Here is an 18,810-nt window from a genome sequence, read left to right as displayed (position 1 = left end):
TGGAAAAGTAAAAAACGGGATGCCAGCTGGCCAAAAGGGATGAAAAGAAAGAAAAAAGAGATAAAATCATTCTTACATTGAGAAACTGCCTTAGCAACATCGTCATCTGCTGGGTGGTAATAGATCACAGTTGCCTGGCTGGTCTTCCAAATGGCAGAGCTCCCAAGTTACAGTTACTCCTTGCCCTTGGAGGTGCAGTTGACTGAGATGTACTGTTGAGACACATAAATTTAACAGATGGATTGTGCAGGCCAGGCACTGTATCCAGCAATTGTTTCTCCCACTAGGGGAAAGTCTTACAAAAGCTTTTCCTGGTGTTCAACAGGATTGAGGTGGTTCATGGCACTGCAACTTTAGAAAGGTTTTGGGTGATTGGCTGCAGTGGAGAGCAATAAACTGGCAGTGACACAATTCCCACCATTTGCACAACAGTGAGGAAACTTTCTGAGGAGAGAAAAATCTTCCCTTACCCACTGACAGGCCAGAGGCAATGCTGTGAGAAGGGTCTTGGTACTTTCTGCTTTCAGCATTTATGGTGCCAGAGACATTGACCAGAAAATCTGGTCATTTCCATTAGTCCTTCGCATGTGCTCTGGTGGCAACTGAGTGTCCAGGCAACAGTTTTTGCCCTCCCTGTGCAAGGCAGACAGGAGTGCAGGAGCTGAGAGAGCATCATCAGGCTACAGAACAGTGTGTGCTGGGGTGGAGAGACACAGTCAGGAACGAGTCTTTGTGAAAAAGAACATGAGGGAGCAAGAAGAGAGGTGTGCTGAAAAGAACTGAGGAGATGATAAACTCAGGAAACTGCTCAGTTGGATTCTTTGAGATATGAAGTGTCACGGATATAGCCAGAAAAATGCATCACAGTGCGTATTTGATTCCAGGTAGCTTCATGGGGGTGGCAGTGGTGGGAGAGGCAGTGTAGGCGTTTTTCCTACATTCAGTATACATTCAGATGGTATTTCAGGCCTTGAAAGTGCAGCTGCTAAGCCACTCAACATTTTAAAGGTTGCTCGGCTAAGAAATGTATTTTGAAAAGCCTCAAATTTTAATCCTGCAAACCAGGAAATCAAAATAACGGAAAATCAAGAAACACAACGCAATTTTTGGACACATTTTCTTTACAATTATTATGATAATTTTGGACACCCTACTAGAATGAAAAGAAATCTGCATTGTACTTGAGAATCTGATGAATGTTATTAGCATTTTAACGGTTTTACATAAATTCAGACTTCAAAAGTCTGTCATGAAGGAAGTTGAACTAGCAAAACAAAATTGTTTAATTACTGGCTTTTAGTAAGGTATTTAAAAAATTCCAACAATATAAGCAGTTGGTATGTTTTATTCCACTAGGACATCCTATCTTCTTGGATTGAGGTGAACAAATCCGTCACGCTGATGGGTACTACTATCACACTGCAGGGTATGCCTGGAATTTTTGGAAAGTTTCCAAAAGTAACACAAATCACTAGTGCTGCTAATCATTATCAATATATTTGCCACAAAAAAGCTTTAGCTCTAACCATGCCAGAGAAACAGATTTCATTTTGTTAGACTTGAAAATGCAAGTAACACAGCTAGACTAAAAGAGCTACTGAAGGGAAGAGACAGTAAGGCAGCTCTTTTTCTGCTTTTAAACAAGATTTAACTGCTGTTGACAGAGAAAGTATAGGACAACTTTCTAAAGCAGGTCTGCATAGTAAAACACACTCAGGAAGGGCAAATAACTAATCTTGTTAAGTTCTCTATAAAACACTTTTGCTCTCTGGAGATACATGTTTATGCTCTCACACTGGAGCTGTAGGTGACTTGAAGAGGGATCTGCTCAACACAAAAAGCAAAGGAGGGAAAATTTTGTCTGCCATTTTCTCTATTTTCTGTGGTGATAGAGAAGAGCAGTTCTGGAGTAAGGATTTTCTATAGCACAACACAGCTGTTCTTTCTGATGTGTCCCTGAAAGAATTCACCATCTGGCATCGATGATATCACAGCCTGTTGCCATGGGACCATCATGTCATCACACATATCCCACACTCAGCATCCTTTCAGAGCAAGACAGTACAGCTGGCACATCCAAGTCCAGCAGCCAGCAGAAAAAGACCACAGGGCCAGGATATAATGACAAAAACAGCTGCCATGAGCATGCTCAGCTACAGGCTTCTCTGAGGAGGTGCCTAGGAAGGACTTCCTGTGTGCCCTCAACACCTAGGGCAGCTACATCAAAACAGGACAGCAAACCAGCTGTTGCTGACACAACTCTGTTGTAGGGCAGTATCAGTGAAAATGTCATGTTTTGCTCAACAAATATTTTCTTGTCTCTAGTGCAGTGTGGTCTGGCATTACTGGAAATCCTAAATTCATCAGCACATGTAGAGAAAAATTGATAAAAAGTAGTGAATACTACTACCTTCCCATTACGCAGTCCATTATTCATTTGACTGCTATTGGTTTAAAGTGCATTTCAGATTTATATTCTGCAGTCATTTAAGAATTATTCTGTTTGGAGAAACTGACATAACTTGCGTTTCAAGTGCATTGCAGCATAATTGGCTGAAGTTTTATCTCAACCTCACCACTTTTCAGGAAAGGACAGCGGAAGGGGAACCTTCAGCTATTACTCAAGCACTTCATGGAATATGCTACAGACCAGAAGAGTGACTTTTGATGAGTTATTGCTTAAGTAAAAACATACTTCAAGCATTTATTTCTGTGAAGTCCCTGCCTTCTGTCCACATAGAAGATATTACAGGATCTTAATTCTAAAAAAGCGCAATATACATAATCTGTAACCACACTTACATTTTTTGCAACTCTCTGACAAAGGACAACTTAAATTTCCTGGTATTTTATTATATACTTTGCAAGTGAGAAGCAGGCCTTGCAATCTTAACAAGCAGACGTAGAGGTGACAAGAAATGGAATTTCCTACTTAGCTTCTGAAATGTAGGAGATGATGTTGTTGCTGGAGGTAGCAGGAACCAGACATGATGACCGAGATCTTTTCCTGTCCAATGCAAAGGATGGGAGTAACACAGCTATGTGAGTATCAAAATTGCTGAAATACAATGCAGAGACTTCTTCATGCTGGCTACTTGTACAAGCCTGGACCAAAAGAGTTTACTGAATCTCGGGCCAAATAACAAGCAAATGGGATTACATTAAACAGCTTAACACTAGGTGTCTTCCAACTTGACTCCTTTTGACCTCAGTAACAGCAAACTTTGGTGGAGCTGAGTCACCAAACAGGAGGGGTGACTAGAAGGGGTGCAACTAGGAAATGCATGAGATAGCTGAAAGCTGAACCTCAGGACTGGGATTTCAATCTTCATCTTCAGTAGAAGCGTGTGGAATAATTCTAAACATCCCCATAAACAGATCAGAAATCTGGTTATCTTCCTGTGCCAACACCTGATGGCAGCTGTCTAGGGGACAAGAATAAAACACTATTTTTTTAGCCCTCCCCAGCTATTAGTAAGGTCCAGATTATGGACTTCCAAACACAGTGTGTAATTTATTTTTCATAGCTCCTCATAGACTTTTGCCTCACTTCTTATTGAGTCAAGAAATTGTTGCTTTTATTTAAAACAAACTCTTAGAGTTAAGGAGGACCACTTGTAACTCTATTTAGAAGAAATCCCTACCAATCCTTTACTCTTTTTTTATTCCTTCCTCCTCACAAATAAATGTCTTTGGGATAGCACAGCAACAGTCATGGGGATAGCAGTTATGTGTATTTTGTTTTTTCAAAAGGCTTTGTAGGCAAAAGATCCCAATGTAGTTTAGGGAACCAGCAGTGGTATTGGCATCATTAGGCTGAAAAGTATTTTCTTTTCAAAAACTATGTATGTTTGCATTTATTTTGCTTACTTGCCTTCTTAGAAGAAAATGATTCTTCTGTGACTGTGTAATGAAATCCATGCACAGAGAATCTCCATTACTCCCTGCAAGCTCAAGAGAAGCAAGTCTTTCTCCGCTTTTGGCCAAGCAAGACCATGCCATTCCTGGCCTGTCGATATTAATAGTTGAGGCTGATGCCTGTGCGACCAATTCCAAAGAATGAACTGAGTCCAAGCAATCCCTCAATGACAGCCAGGTCTCCAAGGCAACACCCAAATGGCAATGTCATGGTCTGTCACCCACCCACCCTGAGCTCCTCTGCAGGTGTCACTGTGTGCCAGCTCAGCAATTCCAGCTATGTGAGAATATAGGAAGAGGTGTGAAGCCTTGAACACCCTCTGGCTATAACCACCCTTCCGAAGCAGCTGAGACTCCTTTACAGGCTGCTATTCCACCTAGAAAAGAGCCCATAAGAATCAGTGTCCTTTGGACTATCCATGCAGGAACACAGGAGACAACAGGTTAGACAGGGTGGACAGATGACTGATTAGCACACAAGCATGAAAAAATATTTTTGTCACAGCATGAATGTATTATTTATAAAATAATACATTTTCCAGGAGCTTATACTTTTAAGAAACCAGAGGAAAAGAGTTGGGATGTTTCCTTTTGACAGACTGTATTTCACATTTTGGGCAATAACCTTGGCTCCTCTCTAATTCTTTCAGCCAAAATGTTCAGTCCAGCATGCCAAAAATCACACTTAAAACTCAAAATTCAAGCAGCAGAATCTGTGTTTTGCTTTTCTCAATTTCTACATCAAGAGCTAGACTGCTATTAATGCAACAAGAGATGAAGGTCTTTACAGCATATTTCACTGAAATATGAATGAGAAGCTTTTATTAAGACACAAGTGACCAAATCTGTATGTGTTGTATATGTGATGTTTGTCCTTCATAAAGGCTGTTACAGAAATTTAGATTGATTTTATTAATGCTTTTTCCAAGTGTGAGACGTTTGCAGCGAGCCATTAATGAGACCCCTATCAAAAAGGATGAATACTTACCTGTAATGTTGATTGAGAAAATTATGCTCAACAAAAGGGCTGAATCTCTTCTCTGTACACACAGGCACACAGAGCTGTCAGCTGCTGTATGGGGAAATAATTCTAAAAGAACAAGAGCCCTTGACAACATCATCAATGCATATAAGTAAGCCATTTTTCTTTCCGTAGGAAACAGATCATTGCTTCATTTCTATGTTACATTTATATCACACCAATTCTGAAAGGGTCTTTTTCTCATTTCTTTTAAGAATGCTTTTAGTAGAAAAGACCTATTACATTTTTCTCCTATCTTCAAAGCATCTTCAACCAATCACAAACTCTTCTCCTGAAAATAAGGCTGATTTGCATGTAACAAATGAGGAAACCAGTTTTTGAAATCAAGACTGGATTGGATGACAACTTTTGACTTCAGGGTATAATTCTTTCTACTGGAGCTGGGAAAAACTCATGAGAAACTACCACCAGCAAGCGAAGAATTCCCTTTAGGCAGGACTATACCAACAGTTGGCATAACTGAAAGCAAATGTGCAACCTTCTGGAGAAGGAAGAATCAAGTCTGCAGTACCACAGTGGCATTCTAGTCAAGGAACATTGTATCTTTGGGCAAAAAAAGTGTGTATGTTCCCATGACTGAGGACTGCAGCATAATACATGTGTGCAAGAAAGGTGAATGTTACAGATGACTGAAGTGCCATTTTTGATTTGCTGCTGAATTTCCTCCATGATCATATGCTTTTATGTGAGATATTTATCAGAAATGTAAAATTACATGGAAGATAAAAGAACTGCAACACAGAATTTTCAAGTTCTGCTGAATTTCCAGCAAAATGGAACATCTAGGGGTAGTTGGCCAGATATGCCATTTTGCTGGCCCATGCCCTGAAATGAGATTATTTGGCAGCAACTCTTAAGTCTGCAGTAGGGTATTTCAGGAGTTAGTACATAGCTCCTAAGGGACAATTCATCCAGTTCTCTCTCCTTCTAACCTCATAGCCTATTTAAGCATATTAAACCCTCTTAAAAATACTTAAAAGAACCAAAGGCAAGGTAATTTCCTTTATATATTTCTTTTTATAGATGTATTTTACATTTTAAGTGAAGTAGGAAAGGAATTCAATGTTTTTCTTATATGAGGTCTCCACAAACACTTCTTGAGACCAGAATTTCTGCTTCTCTGCTAGCAGAACCAGTTGGATGAGGAATCAACCACAGCAAGAACTGGAACTTGTGTTGAAAAGAAAGAACAGCCCAGTCCTACCTTACCCATTCTTTCTTTTTTTTCTGAATTGAACTGCACAAGGAAAAAAGGAAAACACCATCATCACACTGGAAACATTTCAAACAGGAACAGAGAAATGTATGCATGTTAATCTGCGAGAGGGTTTCCCTCCAGTGCATACAGCAACCCTCCCATCCATTTTGCACCACACCATGCATGTGTGGTATTGCCTGACATTGCTGTGAAAGTCCTGTCAACACTCCTCATGCTTTTCCATATGTTTACACCACTCCTGCTCTAAGTTCAATCTTTCTTAAACAATACAGCAGCTAAAAGAAAGCTTTACCATCTAAGAACTAAAGTGTTCTAAGTATGGAAGTTTGTTTATATAAAAAAGTAAAAGTAAATTACAAGGTGTTAAGAAGAAAGTTTATTTGGTCAAAGGAAGGAAACCCAAACAAAACACTGAATTTTTGACAAAACCCACCAAAAACAAGAGTGACAACAAATACAGGACCGTTAATAATCCTTTTCTCTCTCCTGTCTCACTGAAAATTTTCAGATTAATCACACCAGAAGTAAGTCTTGGAAAATAGGGGCTTTTTTAATTTCAGTGTTCAATTTAACTTCATCTGTGAAAGAGGTAGAACTGACATGGAAATGCTGCTTTGAAAAAACAGTAACTACTATGGAAAGCAAAGATATTCCAAACTGCACTGCAGGCTTTGTTTTGTTGCAGCTGGCTGCTGCAGAGGGCACAGCAACTACTGACTGTATTACAAACTACACATGCTACAGAGAAACTCTGGACACTCAGTCAGCATGAACTGAAGTTAATTTTTAATTGTAACCTTCCTCTGTTGCCAGGAAGGCAGATGAGTATGTCACTATGAAACCAGCATATGATTCCTTTGCCCTGGCATGGAAATGCAGCAATGTCACAAACTATTGCCCTTCAATACGCAATATTTATCAGCAGAGCTTCACAGAGAGTCCTTTTAAGCGTTCAGGGTACCATTTTCTAAGGAGCCACAGGTTTGGAGGGGCCTCTCTTACACAAACCACAGTGTGGCTAACTTGGTGTGGGGCGAGCACAACTGGCCCAAAGTGGAGTGACAAAAGTAGAACCAAAACAGCTAGTGCAGATGGATGAGCACACACAGAGGCACATCTTTGTGCAGATGGATGAGAACACATCTACTTGCTTATGTTTAAATTTTGTGCATGTCCTATGCACTTGGCCATTGGAAACCTGCACCTAAAACAGGCATAGCCCAGAGGGCTACCTGACTTCCACAGCTCTGCATACATTGGTCAGATGCAGTCTATCACTCTAATAAGCCTTCTTTAAAGCTTCAAGCCTTCAAGCCCATTGCTGCTTTTTATGAGAATGGCAAAAATCACTGTAGGCACTGGCTCCAATAGCACTGGGTCCTCTTACATTTCTCTTCTGCTAAACAGATCTCTAACAGACAGGACCATATCAGGCTTCTGCCCGATTCTCCTACCCCTTCATTAAAACATTTTTCTATATAATGTTGCTTTAGAGTCAAACTCCTGCCAGACAAGTATCAGTCTGGAAGAAAAACTTCCTCCTTTATTATAAACCTTTAAAAAGAATTCCAATGTCTGGGCTATGGTAACTTGATAAGTTGTATCTTGGCCAGTGGGCTCCTGATTCTCAAAAAAATCCAAGATTAGCAGACATAACACTTCAAGCTATGCTGTGTGAAACAATATCCTAATACTACTATGTAAAATAAGACTAGAAAATGGGATCACTCAAATTCCTAAACAGGAAGAGCAGACAATTCGTGAAGTCTTTTTCTTCTCTGCATTGCTTTAAGTTTTCCCAGTTCACTGGGTATGGATGTCGTTATGTTTCTTGTGTGTGTGGTCAAAGCAAGTGGGTACTAAATGAGTGAATTTTAGACAGGTTTGATATTACTGTCCCTCCTATTATTACTTGACAACTGTATGTGGGTTGAATGGACTGTTAACATCACTGACAGACACTGTAAAAGAAAAAAAGGCCACATAAAAAACACATGCCATCCTTGCCAGACTCTCCCTCAAAGCCCAAAATGAAAACTTGCAGTTTGTTCTTTCATCAGCCCAACCTGAGGCACCTGACCCTGTAGCACTGTGCCACGTCAGAGCACAGTCCAGGTACTCACAGGTTAAGGGGAATAATGGGCCAGTATTTGGGCTGCTTTTTGTCGCAGTTCCTGTCAAAGGTAAGCTGCATGGCAGCCTCCATTGCCTGGATTTTGGCAGCTTCAGCACCATACAGTTTCTTCATTTCTGCCATGCGCCTCTCCCCAGGTCTTTCTGTGGGCGGCTCCACAGAACGCTCCACCCTCCTGTGCAGGTCTTGATCAGCCTCCACGTATGGGTCCTCAGCTTCCAGCTGCTGCTGCCTCCCTAGAGAAATAAACCATAAGAGATGTAAATTACTGGGCTATCAACCAATCATGTTTTATTTTAACTTATAAAAATATTATATATTCGTATTTTTGCCAGGTCTAAAAGGAAAAAAATCCATATGTTCTAGGGTGCAGCGGCACTCATTTTGCATAAAGAAATTCCTACTAAATATCATGATAAAGCCAGGCTGGAATAAATGGGGAGAAATGAAGAAGATCCTGGAACTGAATCCTAAAACTGTAGGCAACTTCTGTACTAGTACTACTAAGCAAAAATCAACATTGCTCCATTTCTCCTCAAAACACACATGGTCCTGAAAAAAACTCAAACAACAAACCAACTAAAACCCAAAACACGAATCCCCCTCTCCCTCCCAAGAAAACTGAAACAACCCAACCAAAAAATCACAAACCACTCCCCATACCAAAAAAATCCAAACAAAAAGGAGAGTTGTTTCCAAAATAATGACTTAGCAGCTGAGAAAGGAAACAATGCACAGGACAATGCAACTTCAGCTGAATGATAGCCAAGAGAAAATGTAATCAGTCACTACTCTGTGAAAATGAACAAATGGGTCTGTCATGCCTGCCATTAAGCGCATTCAATGAAACACAGCTGTAAGCATGGTGTTTAGATAAACTGTCCAAACTCAGCCCTTTCTCAAGAGCTGCAAAGTTCAAAGCTGGCAGCCTTACTCTATTGCTTTGAAAACTAACAAAACAGCACCAACATAAAGGCATGCATCAGGTCTTTTAAAGAGGATTGAAAACAATTCAAGAGGTGAAACATTTGGACCAATCAGTCAGCAAAAATGCTCTGTGGTAAGCCTGACTTGAAGCAAGAACTTGGTTGTGCATGTCCAAATTTACCTCTGCTTCCTGGGAACTGCTCCGATGAAAGAAACAATGCTGTGTGCAGTTAAAACATCAAAGTGCTACACAAAACTCCCCTCTTATGGGGACATTTCTACAAGAGAGAGAAAATCACCCAGCAGCTGAACTCCTCAATAATAAATGACCTTCCTAAAACTGTGTAACAGGCACAATTCACTACTACTGACAGCAGTTGGGTTTTTTTAAACATCAAAAAGTACAGTGTCCACAGGTCAGGATGCATTGGTCACACACAAGACATGCTTCTCGGTGTTTGGTGCCATGTACTTCTTCTCTCTTTCACCCTAATGCAGAGATTTAGCTTCCACAATACACATGACATCTGCAAACCCTAGCCCAAAGTTAAATATCCTGACATTTTTGTGTCAAACATCTGTAGTTTATTTTTACACTGGAAAGTACTGTACTGAGCAGCCAATTGACTGTCAGCCTTCCTAAAGGAATTATCCCCTGAATGGCATTCACAGAAAACAGATATTTTAAACTATATGATCAGAAACTTCAATTTTGGGATCTGTTTGTCTGACAGACACAGAAAGCTTTTGTCCTGTCATTTGAAACACCATTTGTGTTGGTCATAGAAGGGCTTGAGGAGTTATTAGCAATCTATTCCAGAAAGCTATTTCTGTGATTCTGCTTTAAGGGCACACCCCTGCATTAGGCTGCACTGCCAGAATTCACAAGGAAATATACATTAGAGTCCATATGTGTTTTTGGAAGAGTCAGATTTATTTGGTGTTGGGCCATTTTAACCAGAAGGTCTGAATTAAAGAAACTAACATTGTGTAGAGAGGGCTTAGCACTTCAAGGGTAAGGTAAAGCACCCAGGCTATACCTTGCACCCCGCTGAAACCAACTTCCTGGGACACCACGTTGCCCACAACTACACAACACACTTTTAAGCACAAACTTCATGCAAATTACACTGAATAGTTTTAGACAGATAAAACCAAACAAGACTATGCTGGCAAAACAGTGTCTCCCACTGTAGATTACACAGCAAATTGGCAAGGCAATGAACTGGACCCATATTTGTTAACTCTCTTGGGACACTAGATAATTCCTTGTACTTCTGTATTGCCCATGGAAATTTTAAATTCTTTAGTTACATAGCTGCATGCTAGAGACAGCTGCTTCCTCACTTGTTTGCTGTAGAAAGCTGTCTGATGGCTCACTGCACACGCTGATCCTTAAGAAAAAAAAAATTTCTCTGGAGATAGATAATGAATTCTTCTGTTTGGAAATTAAATGGATCTCTCGCAAGAAGCCTCATGATGGATGAGTGGATTACAGTTTAGTGTGCATCAATCTCCATTTCTCAACACAGAGTAGTTCATAAATCTGTAGATCCTAATTTTAACAATCCAAATTATAATACCAATTCAAATTCTGTTCGCAGAATTACCTGATGTATGTCTGGAGTGTTTTACTTTACACTAATCAGATATAGTGCCTGTAATTTTCTAACTTTACTTCTGCTATTCCATAGCTACTGGTTAAAAAAAAAATCTCAGAGTGATAGTATTACAGAGTTTTAGACACATAAATCAGGTCTACAATCCAGGCAGAGGCTCAAGACAGAAATGTGCTACAGGGGCCCACAGTTTTTTTGCACCAAAGGCTGAATTTGAGCACAGAACATGACAGCTGTTGCTGGTAATACCACTAAAGTTGTGTGGAATACGCTGCAGTAATCTGTGCAGAGATACCACTGTAACCAACTCATAGACAGAATCATAGAATGGCTTGGGCTAGAAGGGACCTTAAAGATAATCTTATTCTAATCCCCCTGCCACAGGGAGGGACAGTGTCCACCAGATCAGTTGCTCAGAGCCCCATTCAGCCTGGCCTTGAACACTGCCAGGAATGGGACATCCACAGCTTCTTTGGGCAACCTGTTCCAGTGTTTCACCACCCTCAAAGTAGGGAGCATTATTTGCTTTTACAGACTATCAAGGAAAGAAGTCATGAAACTAAATGGGCATATAAACTACTGCTTTTCCAAAAACAGACATAAGGAACAGATAACAGAGAAAGTGCTGTCCTGTTGAGTTGCACATTAAACTTTCTTTGGTGGGGCATGGGCTGGGAAGCAGAAGTGCTGTAATTTCCAGCAGTCAGGGTTCTATCCATTACCTCAGAGTTTAGTTTAAAAACAATACAAAGCAGTACAACTTGAGCTAAATGTGCAACTACCTCTTCATCAAAAAGCTGACAACTAGAATCTGAAAATGGAAATACAAACAAAATTATAAGCTGTCCATAACCACAAGCCTACGGAGACAACCAGAATTTCTCTGAAGCAAGTAATACATATTCATCCATGGAGCAGATAGCATGGTTTATCAAAATACTAATTCTCAGTCTGCAGCAATGAAGTCCCCAGCTCACTCTCAGATCAGTTTCACATTCCAAATTCTCCAGTCATTGGGCTGCCAAGTTATAAATGTAAAACAAGTAATTTTTACACAATTCTAAGTAGTTCCTCCTTCTACTTCACACAGACTAAAATAAACATGCTTTCTTTTACAGCATTTATCTTCAACTACTGGCAAGCTTCCCCCAATCAAAGAACACCATTTTGCAAACATTCACAAGGCAGGCAGGCAGCTGCAGTGGTGGTTGGTTCCTGCACAAAGAAAAAGCATTGCTAATGTTTTCCCAGTTGGTCAGTTCCATGTCTTTTCAAAGATGCTCTTTCTCCCTCTTGAAGCTCTTTTCAAAATTAACTTATTCTTACCAAGTCCAGCTCTGCTGGGAAGTCATTGTTACCTGGCCAAAACCAGCTGGGGCATTTTTTCTGAACACAGTAAATAAAATTCTTTAACCACGAAGAAAAAAAGTCCAGGTATCTGTCATGCACCCAGTGTCCCATAAGATTATTGTATTCCATATCTATCTGTGCCCAGAATGGGAAGCGTCTCTTTAAGACGACAGATCTGGAAACAGCACCCTGGGGCCAGCAGGTGCCAGCCCTTTTGAAGTCGGGGTTGCGCAGGCAGAACTCTCTCTTGCCCATGGCTCTTGCTCTTTGCCTTCATTCTCACAGGCAGAGAGCTGAGGCAGCACCGGTGGAGGCTCCCCTCTGGTTTTCTTCTGGGTTTTTTTTTTACGAGGCAGGAAGGCATTCAGCCATGTCCAGGAGAGCAGGGCTCTCACATAACAGTGACTTGGGAAGACAAATGTCATCACTCCAAATGTCCCTGCCTTCCTTCTTCTTCCCCCCCTTTATATACTGAGCATGACGTCAGATGGCCTGGAATACCCCTTTCTTAAACTGGGTCACCTGTCCTGGCTGTGTCTCCACCCCATCTCCCATGCGTCACCAAGGTCCTCACCAGCATGGCAGCAGGAAAAGCAGAAAAGGCCTTGGCTCTGTGTAAGCCCTGCTCAGCAATAACAAAAACATTTCTATATTATCAACCCTGTGTTGAGTGTAGATTCGAAACACTGACCCATACCAGTCACTATGAAGGAACTAAACTCTACCGCAGCCAAAACCAGCACATCTACCTATACTCATGCTACATTCCTGGGCCATCATTAGTAATTCTAGGCCTTATGAAAGTAAGTTTCAGATTACTATTTCTCCCTTCACCACTTTGCCCACTTTTTATGAATGACTTTTAATCTGGTGTGTACTAGCTGAAAAGAAAAGTGAACAAATACAGACAATTACCTCCATGCTCAGGAACTGCCAAAAGAGGAGACAGGAGCTACTGTATTAGCCATTCACTGCATTTGGGCCTTCATATGCACACAAATGACCTCTTAATAACTTTCAGCAAGACTGTGACCTAAGACATAAGCTATTTTCCCCCTAGGTCCTTAGAAACTCAGATGTCTTGTTTCTCTTATTTTATAGAAGGGAAAATGTCTCACACTTTTTCTAAGTTTGATCCACTTTATATTTCTTTCTTTGTAATATCCTTTGAGAAGCTTAAGTAGTAATAATAATAAAAAATTCATGTCCAGAACTTATCCTCTTCTTATTAAAAGAAAAAAAAAAACAGCAAACAAACCAAGGAAAAGAAACAATTTCAAAACCAAAACCCAAATAAATTCCCTTATTTAGGAAGAAGTCTCCATGGAGAAACTTTGCAATATTAAAAGGAGATAGATAATTACTCTCCCTACTTCTATGTCAGATTTTTAAAGAAAGATTCATACCCAGCATTGTGTGGTTTCTTGTACCATTTTTAGCTCTTGGTATTTATATATCCAACCCCCAGCTCACTGCAGCCAGTGATAATATTCCATCTGACAACATTTCTCATACAGACATTCTTCCCCACAGGTCTGTAGGTGCCCACACTCAGCAGCCTGCCATGTGCTGCCCCACACAATGGTAGTATGGTAAAAGACCAAGGGCTTGCTCCTCCCAAATGTTAAATGCCATTACTGACTTTCAGTTGCTTACTTAGTCAGCATATTATTTGTCAAGGAAATACTGCACTTTCTCCAGTCTTGATGTGTTTTTAATTTTCCATGATTTCAGACTGTGTGTTCACCTATTTGTCTGCACATTTCAAATGATGAATTATTTTGTGTTACTGCTGTGTGTGCTCAATTAGTGAGCTTTTCATCTTAAATGCTACCTGAGCTGATCTTGAGCAGCCCACACTAACAGTTAAAACCACTACCCATTTCTACTGATTAAAAACTCTTAGTTCTCTCTTTAAATGCCACTTCCCACGAGCATATCTGCTGTGTTAAGTGTTCTGCCCACACAGGCTTCACCATGCAAAATGCCGGTTTCTTCATCTTCCTAGGAAAGCTAAATACCTTCACCATAAACCTATATAAGAGGTTTTTTTTAATGTGATAGAATCACACCATTTTATTGTCCCCATACTTGCATGAACTGGGTATAACATGGGGAAAATCAAAATCTTTGTCTCAAGGAATTCCACCAAAACAGGAATTTAAATCAGGATTTGTATACAGGATATTCAAGGAATTTAATTTCTGCAGAGCTCTGGATTTCCACAGGGCTGGAATTTCAAGTACTACTCTTTATCAAGTGCAAAGTTTTGCAGAACAAGTTTCCATCAGTGGGAGTCTACAAGATACAAACAATTGTGACTTACCCCCACATCTGTAAAGATAAAATGTTCTTGGTTGCTAAAAACAGCGTGGTCCTGCTTGTTGGAAGGTTACTATGGAACACTAAATAACTTACTGCAATTGTGGAAACATACTGAAAGAGAATGATGATTTTACAGCAGAATGAAGAGCCTTGTTCTAGCTGTAAGCTGGCTTGGGGAAAATAGACTTCTTTTAAAACTTTTTAAATTTAAAACTTTGTGCTTCGAAAGATATGACAAAGGGATTCCCCATGACACCGCGTAATTTTCCCCTTCCCATTTTTAGCAGAAGTTTGATCTCCAAGGACAGCTAGGCCCTATCTTACTATGCAAGCAGTCTCATCTATACATAAAAATTAAATACTGACTGGAAAACATTAATTTGGAATAAAAATTACTTTTGTTGTGTAATTGCCTGCAATGTTAAGCTTTCAGTTACCAGTCGTGACAATCATGAAAGAGAGCTACCAAAAATCCTGAGGATATTAAAACCCCAAATATCTACACTGACAAAGTTTCCATCTGCTAGTTGAGGAGAAAATGAGTTAAAAGAAATGGACTATTTAATCATATTTATCTACAAGAAACACAATATTCTCAAGAAAAAAGAAAATGCTCCCTTACAGGCTTTGAAATAAGAGCAGATGTGATTCCTTGGCAAGCTTGTGGCAGCCCAAAACCATGGTTCCATGGACATTTTTCCTTCCTGAGCTGCAAAACCAGCTTATGCAATTTCTGCTCTTCTCCCTTAGCTGCATGCTCCATCTCCCAGGCTCTCATGCTACAATTGTCTAAGGGGCAACAGAAAGAATCCTACAAAAAAACAGTAAACCCTCCCAAACAACCAAAATTTCAACACATTATATTTAGTTCTAGTACAGTTCAGTGCCCTGGAAACACCAGACCAAGAGTGAATGTCTAGGAAGAAGAATTGCTTAGCCTGGCTTTGGCACCAAGATGTGTTTACTGAAGCACAACTGAAACCCATTGCTAAGAGCAGGAAATAATCTTAGGTAAGAGAGTGCACTGCCTCAGACACAGTTGCAACAGGCTGTCTAAACAGACAGCAAACAGATTTTGCACATCTGACATACTCCAATACCTTCGTTCACTGTAATCCAATTTTTCTACACAGTTTGAAGAGGACAGCTCTGTAGAAACAGGGCAAAACTACTTACCAATACAGCAAGTGGAGAAAAATTACCTTTGAAATAAAAATGAATAGAAACCAAGGAAGTAAGATTAGAACTAAGGTGTTCCACTTTCAGGCTTGGTACTTAATGGTATGTGTCACTCTCAAGTTAATTAACCACATGCCTCATTGTAAATCTGTAAAATTTATCTAACACTTTAAAGAATTAATTATCTCACATTATTTTGTTATTTGGGTTAAGCAACTGGCACAAAGTTAAACAGCTAACTGGAGAATAAAGAAGCCGATTTCTGTTTTAGAAATATGATTAAAAACCAAGGATTGTTCTGTGATCTCCAAAACAAACCGCCAAGGATCCTACACAGAAACAATATAAGCCTTCATGTCCATGTTTACATTAGCACTAGGCTACACTGGTTACTGCCCAGCTAAACATCAAATCACCTTTATTTTCTTCTATTACCTTCCACAATGAAAAGGAGTATTTTTAGTCCAACCAGAAAATGCACTGAAACAATTAAACCCCATGAATATGAAACAATCAATGAGTCAATGGAACCTCAAGTGAAAGCCTGCTCTAGAATTTGATTGCTCTGAATGTAATTAATAATCAGGAATTTGCTGATGAAGACGAAAAAACTCAGAAGTGAGCCCTGTGCAATCAGGGGTCTGTAGCACACCAGAGGCACCAAGGTGTCTGCACCCTGGTGCCATCTGACACAATTAAACTGATAGGAAGTTGCTGAACGACCACTGCTAAGAAATTAGAACAGGATCAGGCGCTGGCAGCTGCCTCTAGTAAGGATCAAGCCTACTTCAATAAGATTAAATACAGACCAGCTGACTCTGCAGTCCCATCCCCCAAAACAACTCCAATCTGTCACCGATGGCAACAATGCTGACACCAGACAAAGACAACACTGCTAGAGTAAACAGAAGGATTACTTAAATCTATATATAACTGTGCCTTCACATACATTTATGGCACAGTCTGAGGAGACTGAACAAGGAAATATTAAAATTTTAAAATGCTACTTTAAAAGCAAACCAGAACAGAGAAGAAACATGAGTTTCACAATAGTTTTTTATGTGTGCCCTGAATAGAAAGTAAACACATGCTCTTGGAAGAACATGTTTCATGATGCACTGAGCCGCTAGACAGCTAAATAATAATGAATTTGGTGCTTTCAGGAAAAAAAGAAAGGAAGTAGTCTGTGTCAGTCTTCTAGATCAAACTCACACATTTGTACTTCACACTGAAATTTCTTTCTTGACTCCAGACACACTACAGTGCTGAATTCAAGTCTGGCTTATTGCTTGGTATGAGAGAGCTACTTTATCAAAAACACTTGAAAAACATTTTGGAGACCAACCTGCAGCCATGTTGCTGATTTTCTGGGAGGAAGTATAGTCAGGCTATGAATTGACCTTTCAGTTAACTGGCAGGTCCAAAATTCAGTATTACCACAGACATGCAGAATTAAATAACAAAGTCTAATCCATAGAAAATTAATTTCAGCAAGTAAATATGCATTTCCTCCATGTTGCTAGTAAACTGTATGTGCTGCCTGACCAAGCATTTGGAAAGAGACATCCAGAAAAAGGGTCAAACTAAAGGAATTGGTGAAACATATCACAGTTTTTGTAAGGAAGGGTTGAAAGGTAACTTTGGAAATATAAGTTTACCTCTGACCTTCTGAATTTCTCATTGCTTACTTCAGCACTCTAGTAAATTCAATGAAATATACTTGAACCCATGAGGGGAACTGCTATGCCCACTATTAAAAATACAACAAAAAACATTGGGGACATATGCCAGAAGAAACCTGCAGATGTGCATCCATTGTACTTTCCACAAAATGGGAGTGTTTGACTTCAAAAGTATTTCCAGGATTTGCTGCTGGAGCACAAATCTGAGCACTCTTTTTTAAGAGAGACAGATGGCAGCCCACTTGTCAGAAAGTTAAGTTGTACTTCTTAGCACTTGGGAGTTTCCTGTCTCCTCTCTGTCACTTCAGCGGGATAATTCCTACATGAAGTATTTCAGTGACCTGATGAAGACTTTACACAAGGAGAGCTACCAGACTAAAAGCCCATCTAGTCTGACAGCCTGCTCATGACAGAGGTCAGTACCTAATGCCAAAGCAAGGATGCAAAAGCAGAGAATGTAAATGTCTACATGTCACCAGCATCACCTAGTGAGAAATGGAGAGAACAGAAAAATGCAGATGCTTCTCCAAAGCCAGCCAGCTGCTCTGCAATCTACCACCTCAACACCTCCTCCATCAGCATGTTGCACATGATGCAATCTTCACAGTCTGGACACTTCTACATTTACCAGTGGCCAAAAATCCCAAGGAAATGACAACTGATGAATTTTAGAGTGATTATGCCAACACTCTGTTCAGCAACCACCTCAGAAACTGCAGACCTTCTAGAAATCAAGGTATTCTGCAAGGCTCGTACAAAGTGAGAACAGCAGCATTTGAACAGCCACAGAAAAATTGAGGCCCAGCACACTCTTTGGAGACCTACATTCCTTGGCAAAGTTTCTACAATTTCTGTGAATACAGAGCTGACTTTTAGAGAAACAATCACTCCAGCAACTACAAATGTAATTAAATTCAGGAGATTCTTATACAGCTAAATGTGAACAGTAACACTCAATGGTGTAACACCCATGTTATTTGTTTCAGTAAAAATATCCATTTAGTATTTAGCCTTCATTTTTTTACTTTACCTGTATGATTTCAGTGTACTAGAGCAGTGATCTGACAAATTCAGACATGTGTCCTTGAAAATATTGTAGGAAATTTCGACAGCCACATAAACAGCTTTGGGCACTTTGGAGGCCAATTGTAAAAACTGTTACACAGATGAACAGCTGGATTGCTCTGTACTGGGTACTTCATAGGGTTGCAGCACAAGTGTTTCTCAGTATGTTGCTATATCAACCTTCTCTATTTCTCTGAGCAACAGGGAAGTGCTATTACCCCTGTACTAAAGGTCTAAATAAACAGAAAATGGACACAAATTCCTAGAGCAGGAGACGTTCTGGATTCTTTGGAATGAACTTCACAGCAGATGACATCACATGGTGGCATAGGTGCTCACCTCTGCCGCTA

The 18,810-nt window shown here is 40.0% G+C and overlaps 1 protein-coding gene and 2 long non-coding RNA genes across 13 annotated transcripts in view; 1 reads left to right on the top strand and 2 right to left on the bottom strand.

Annotated features, from left to right (window-relative positions):
- Positions 1 to 1,327: 1,327 nt before the first annotated feature.
- Positions 1,328 to 1,933, bottom strand: LOC128784434 (uncharacterized). Its single transcript, XR_008429483.1, has 2 exons — positions 1,795 to 1,933; positions 1,328 to 1,432 (listed from the first exon to the last, which is right to left on the bottom strand). It is a non-coding gene; the product is annotated as an uncharacterized LOC128784434 (long non-coding RNA).
- A 783-nt stretch (positions 1,934 to 2,716) lies between these two features.
- Positions 2,717 to 6,175, top strand: LOC128784432 (uncharacterized). 2 transcript variants are annotated; one of them, XR_008429482.1, is made up of 3 exons: positions 2,717 to 3,042; positions 4,971 to 5,051; positions 6,088 to 6,175. It is a non-coding gene; the product is annotated as an uncharacterized LOC128784432 (long non-coding RNA). The 2 variants fall into 2 exon arrangements; XR_008429481.1 differs by lacking the exon at positions 2,717 to 3,042 and adding an exon at positions 4,192 to 4,361.
- A 357-nt stretch (positions 6,176 to 6,532) lies between these two features.
- GEMIN8 (gem nuclear organelle associated protein 8) overlaps positions 6,533 to 18,810 on the bottom strand; it is a 28,234-nt gene continuing 15,956 nt past the window's right edge. For all 10 annotated transcript variants that reach the window (XM_053936018.1, XM_053936024.1, XM_053936021.1 and 7 more), the window contains one exon: positions 6,533 to 8,549. In XM_053936018.1, the coding sequence (XP_053791993.1) occupies positions 8,299 to 8,549 (251 nt within the window). In that variant the 3' untranslated portion in view covers positions 6,533 to 8,298. The remainder of the gene's footprint in view (positions 8,550 to 18,810) is intronic.

This window comes from Vidua chalybeata, chromosome 2 (assembly GCF_026979565.1).
Source record: "Vidua chalybeata isolate OUT-0048 chromosome 2, bVidCha1 merged haplotype, whole genome shotgun sequence".
Lineage (NCBI taxonomy): Eukaryota > Metazoa > Chordata > Aves > Passeriformes > Viduidae > Vidua > Vidua chalybeata.
Note: the sequence above shows the minus strand (reverse complement) of the source record. Positions and strands in the feature narration are given on the sequence as shown.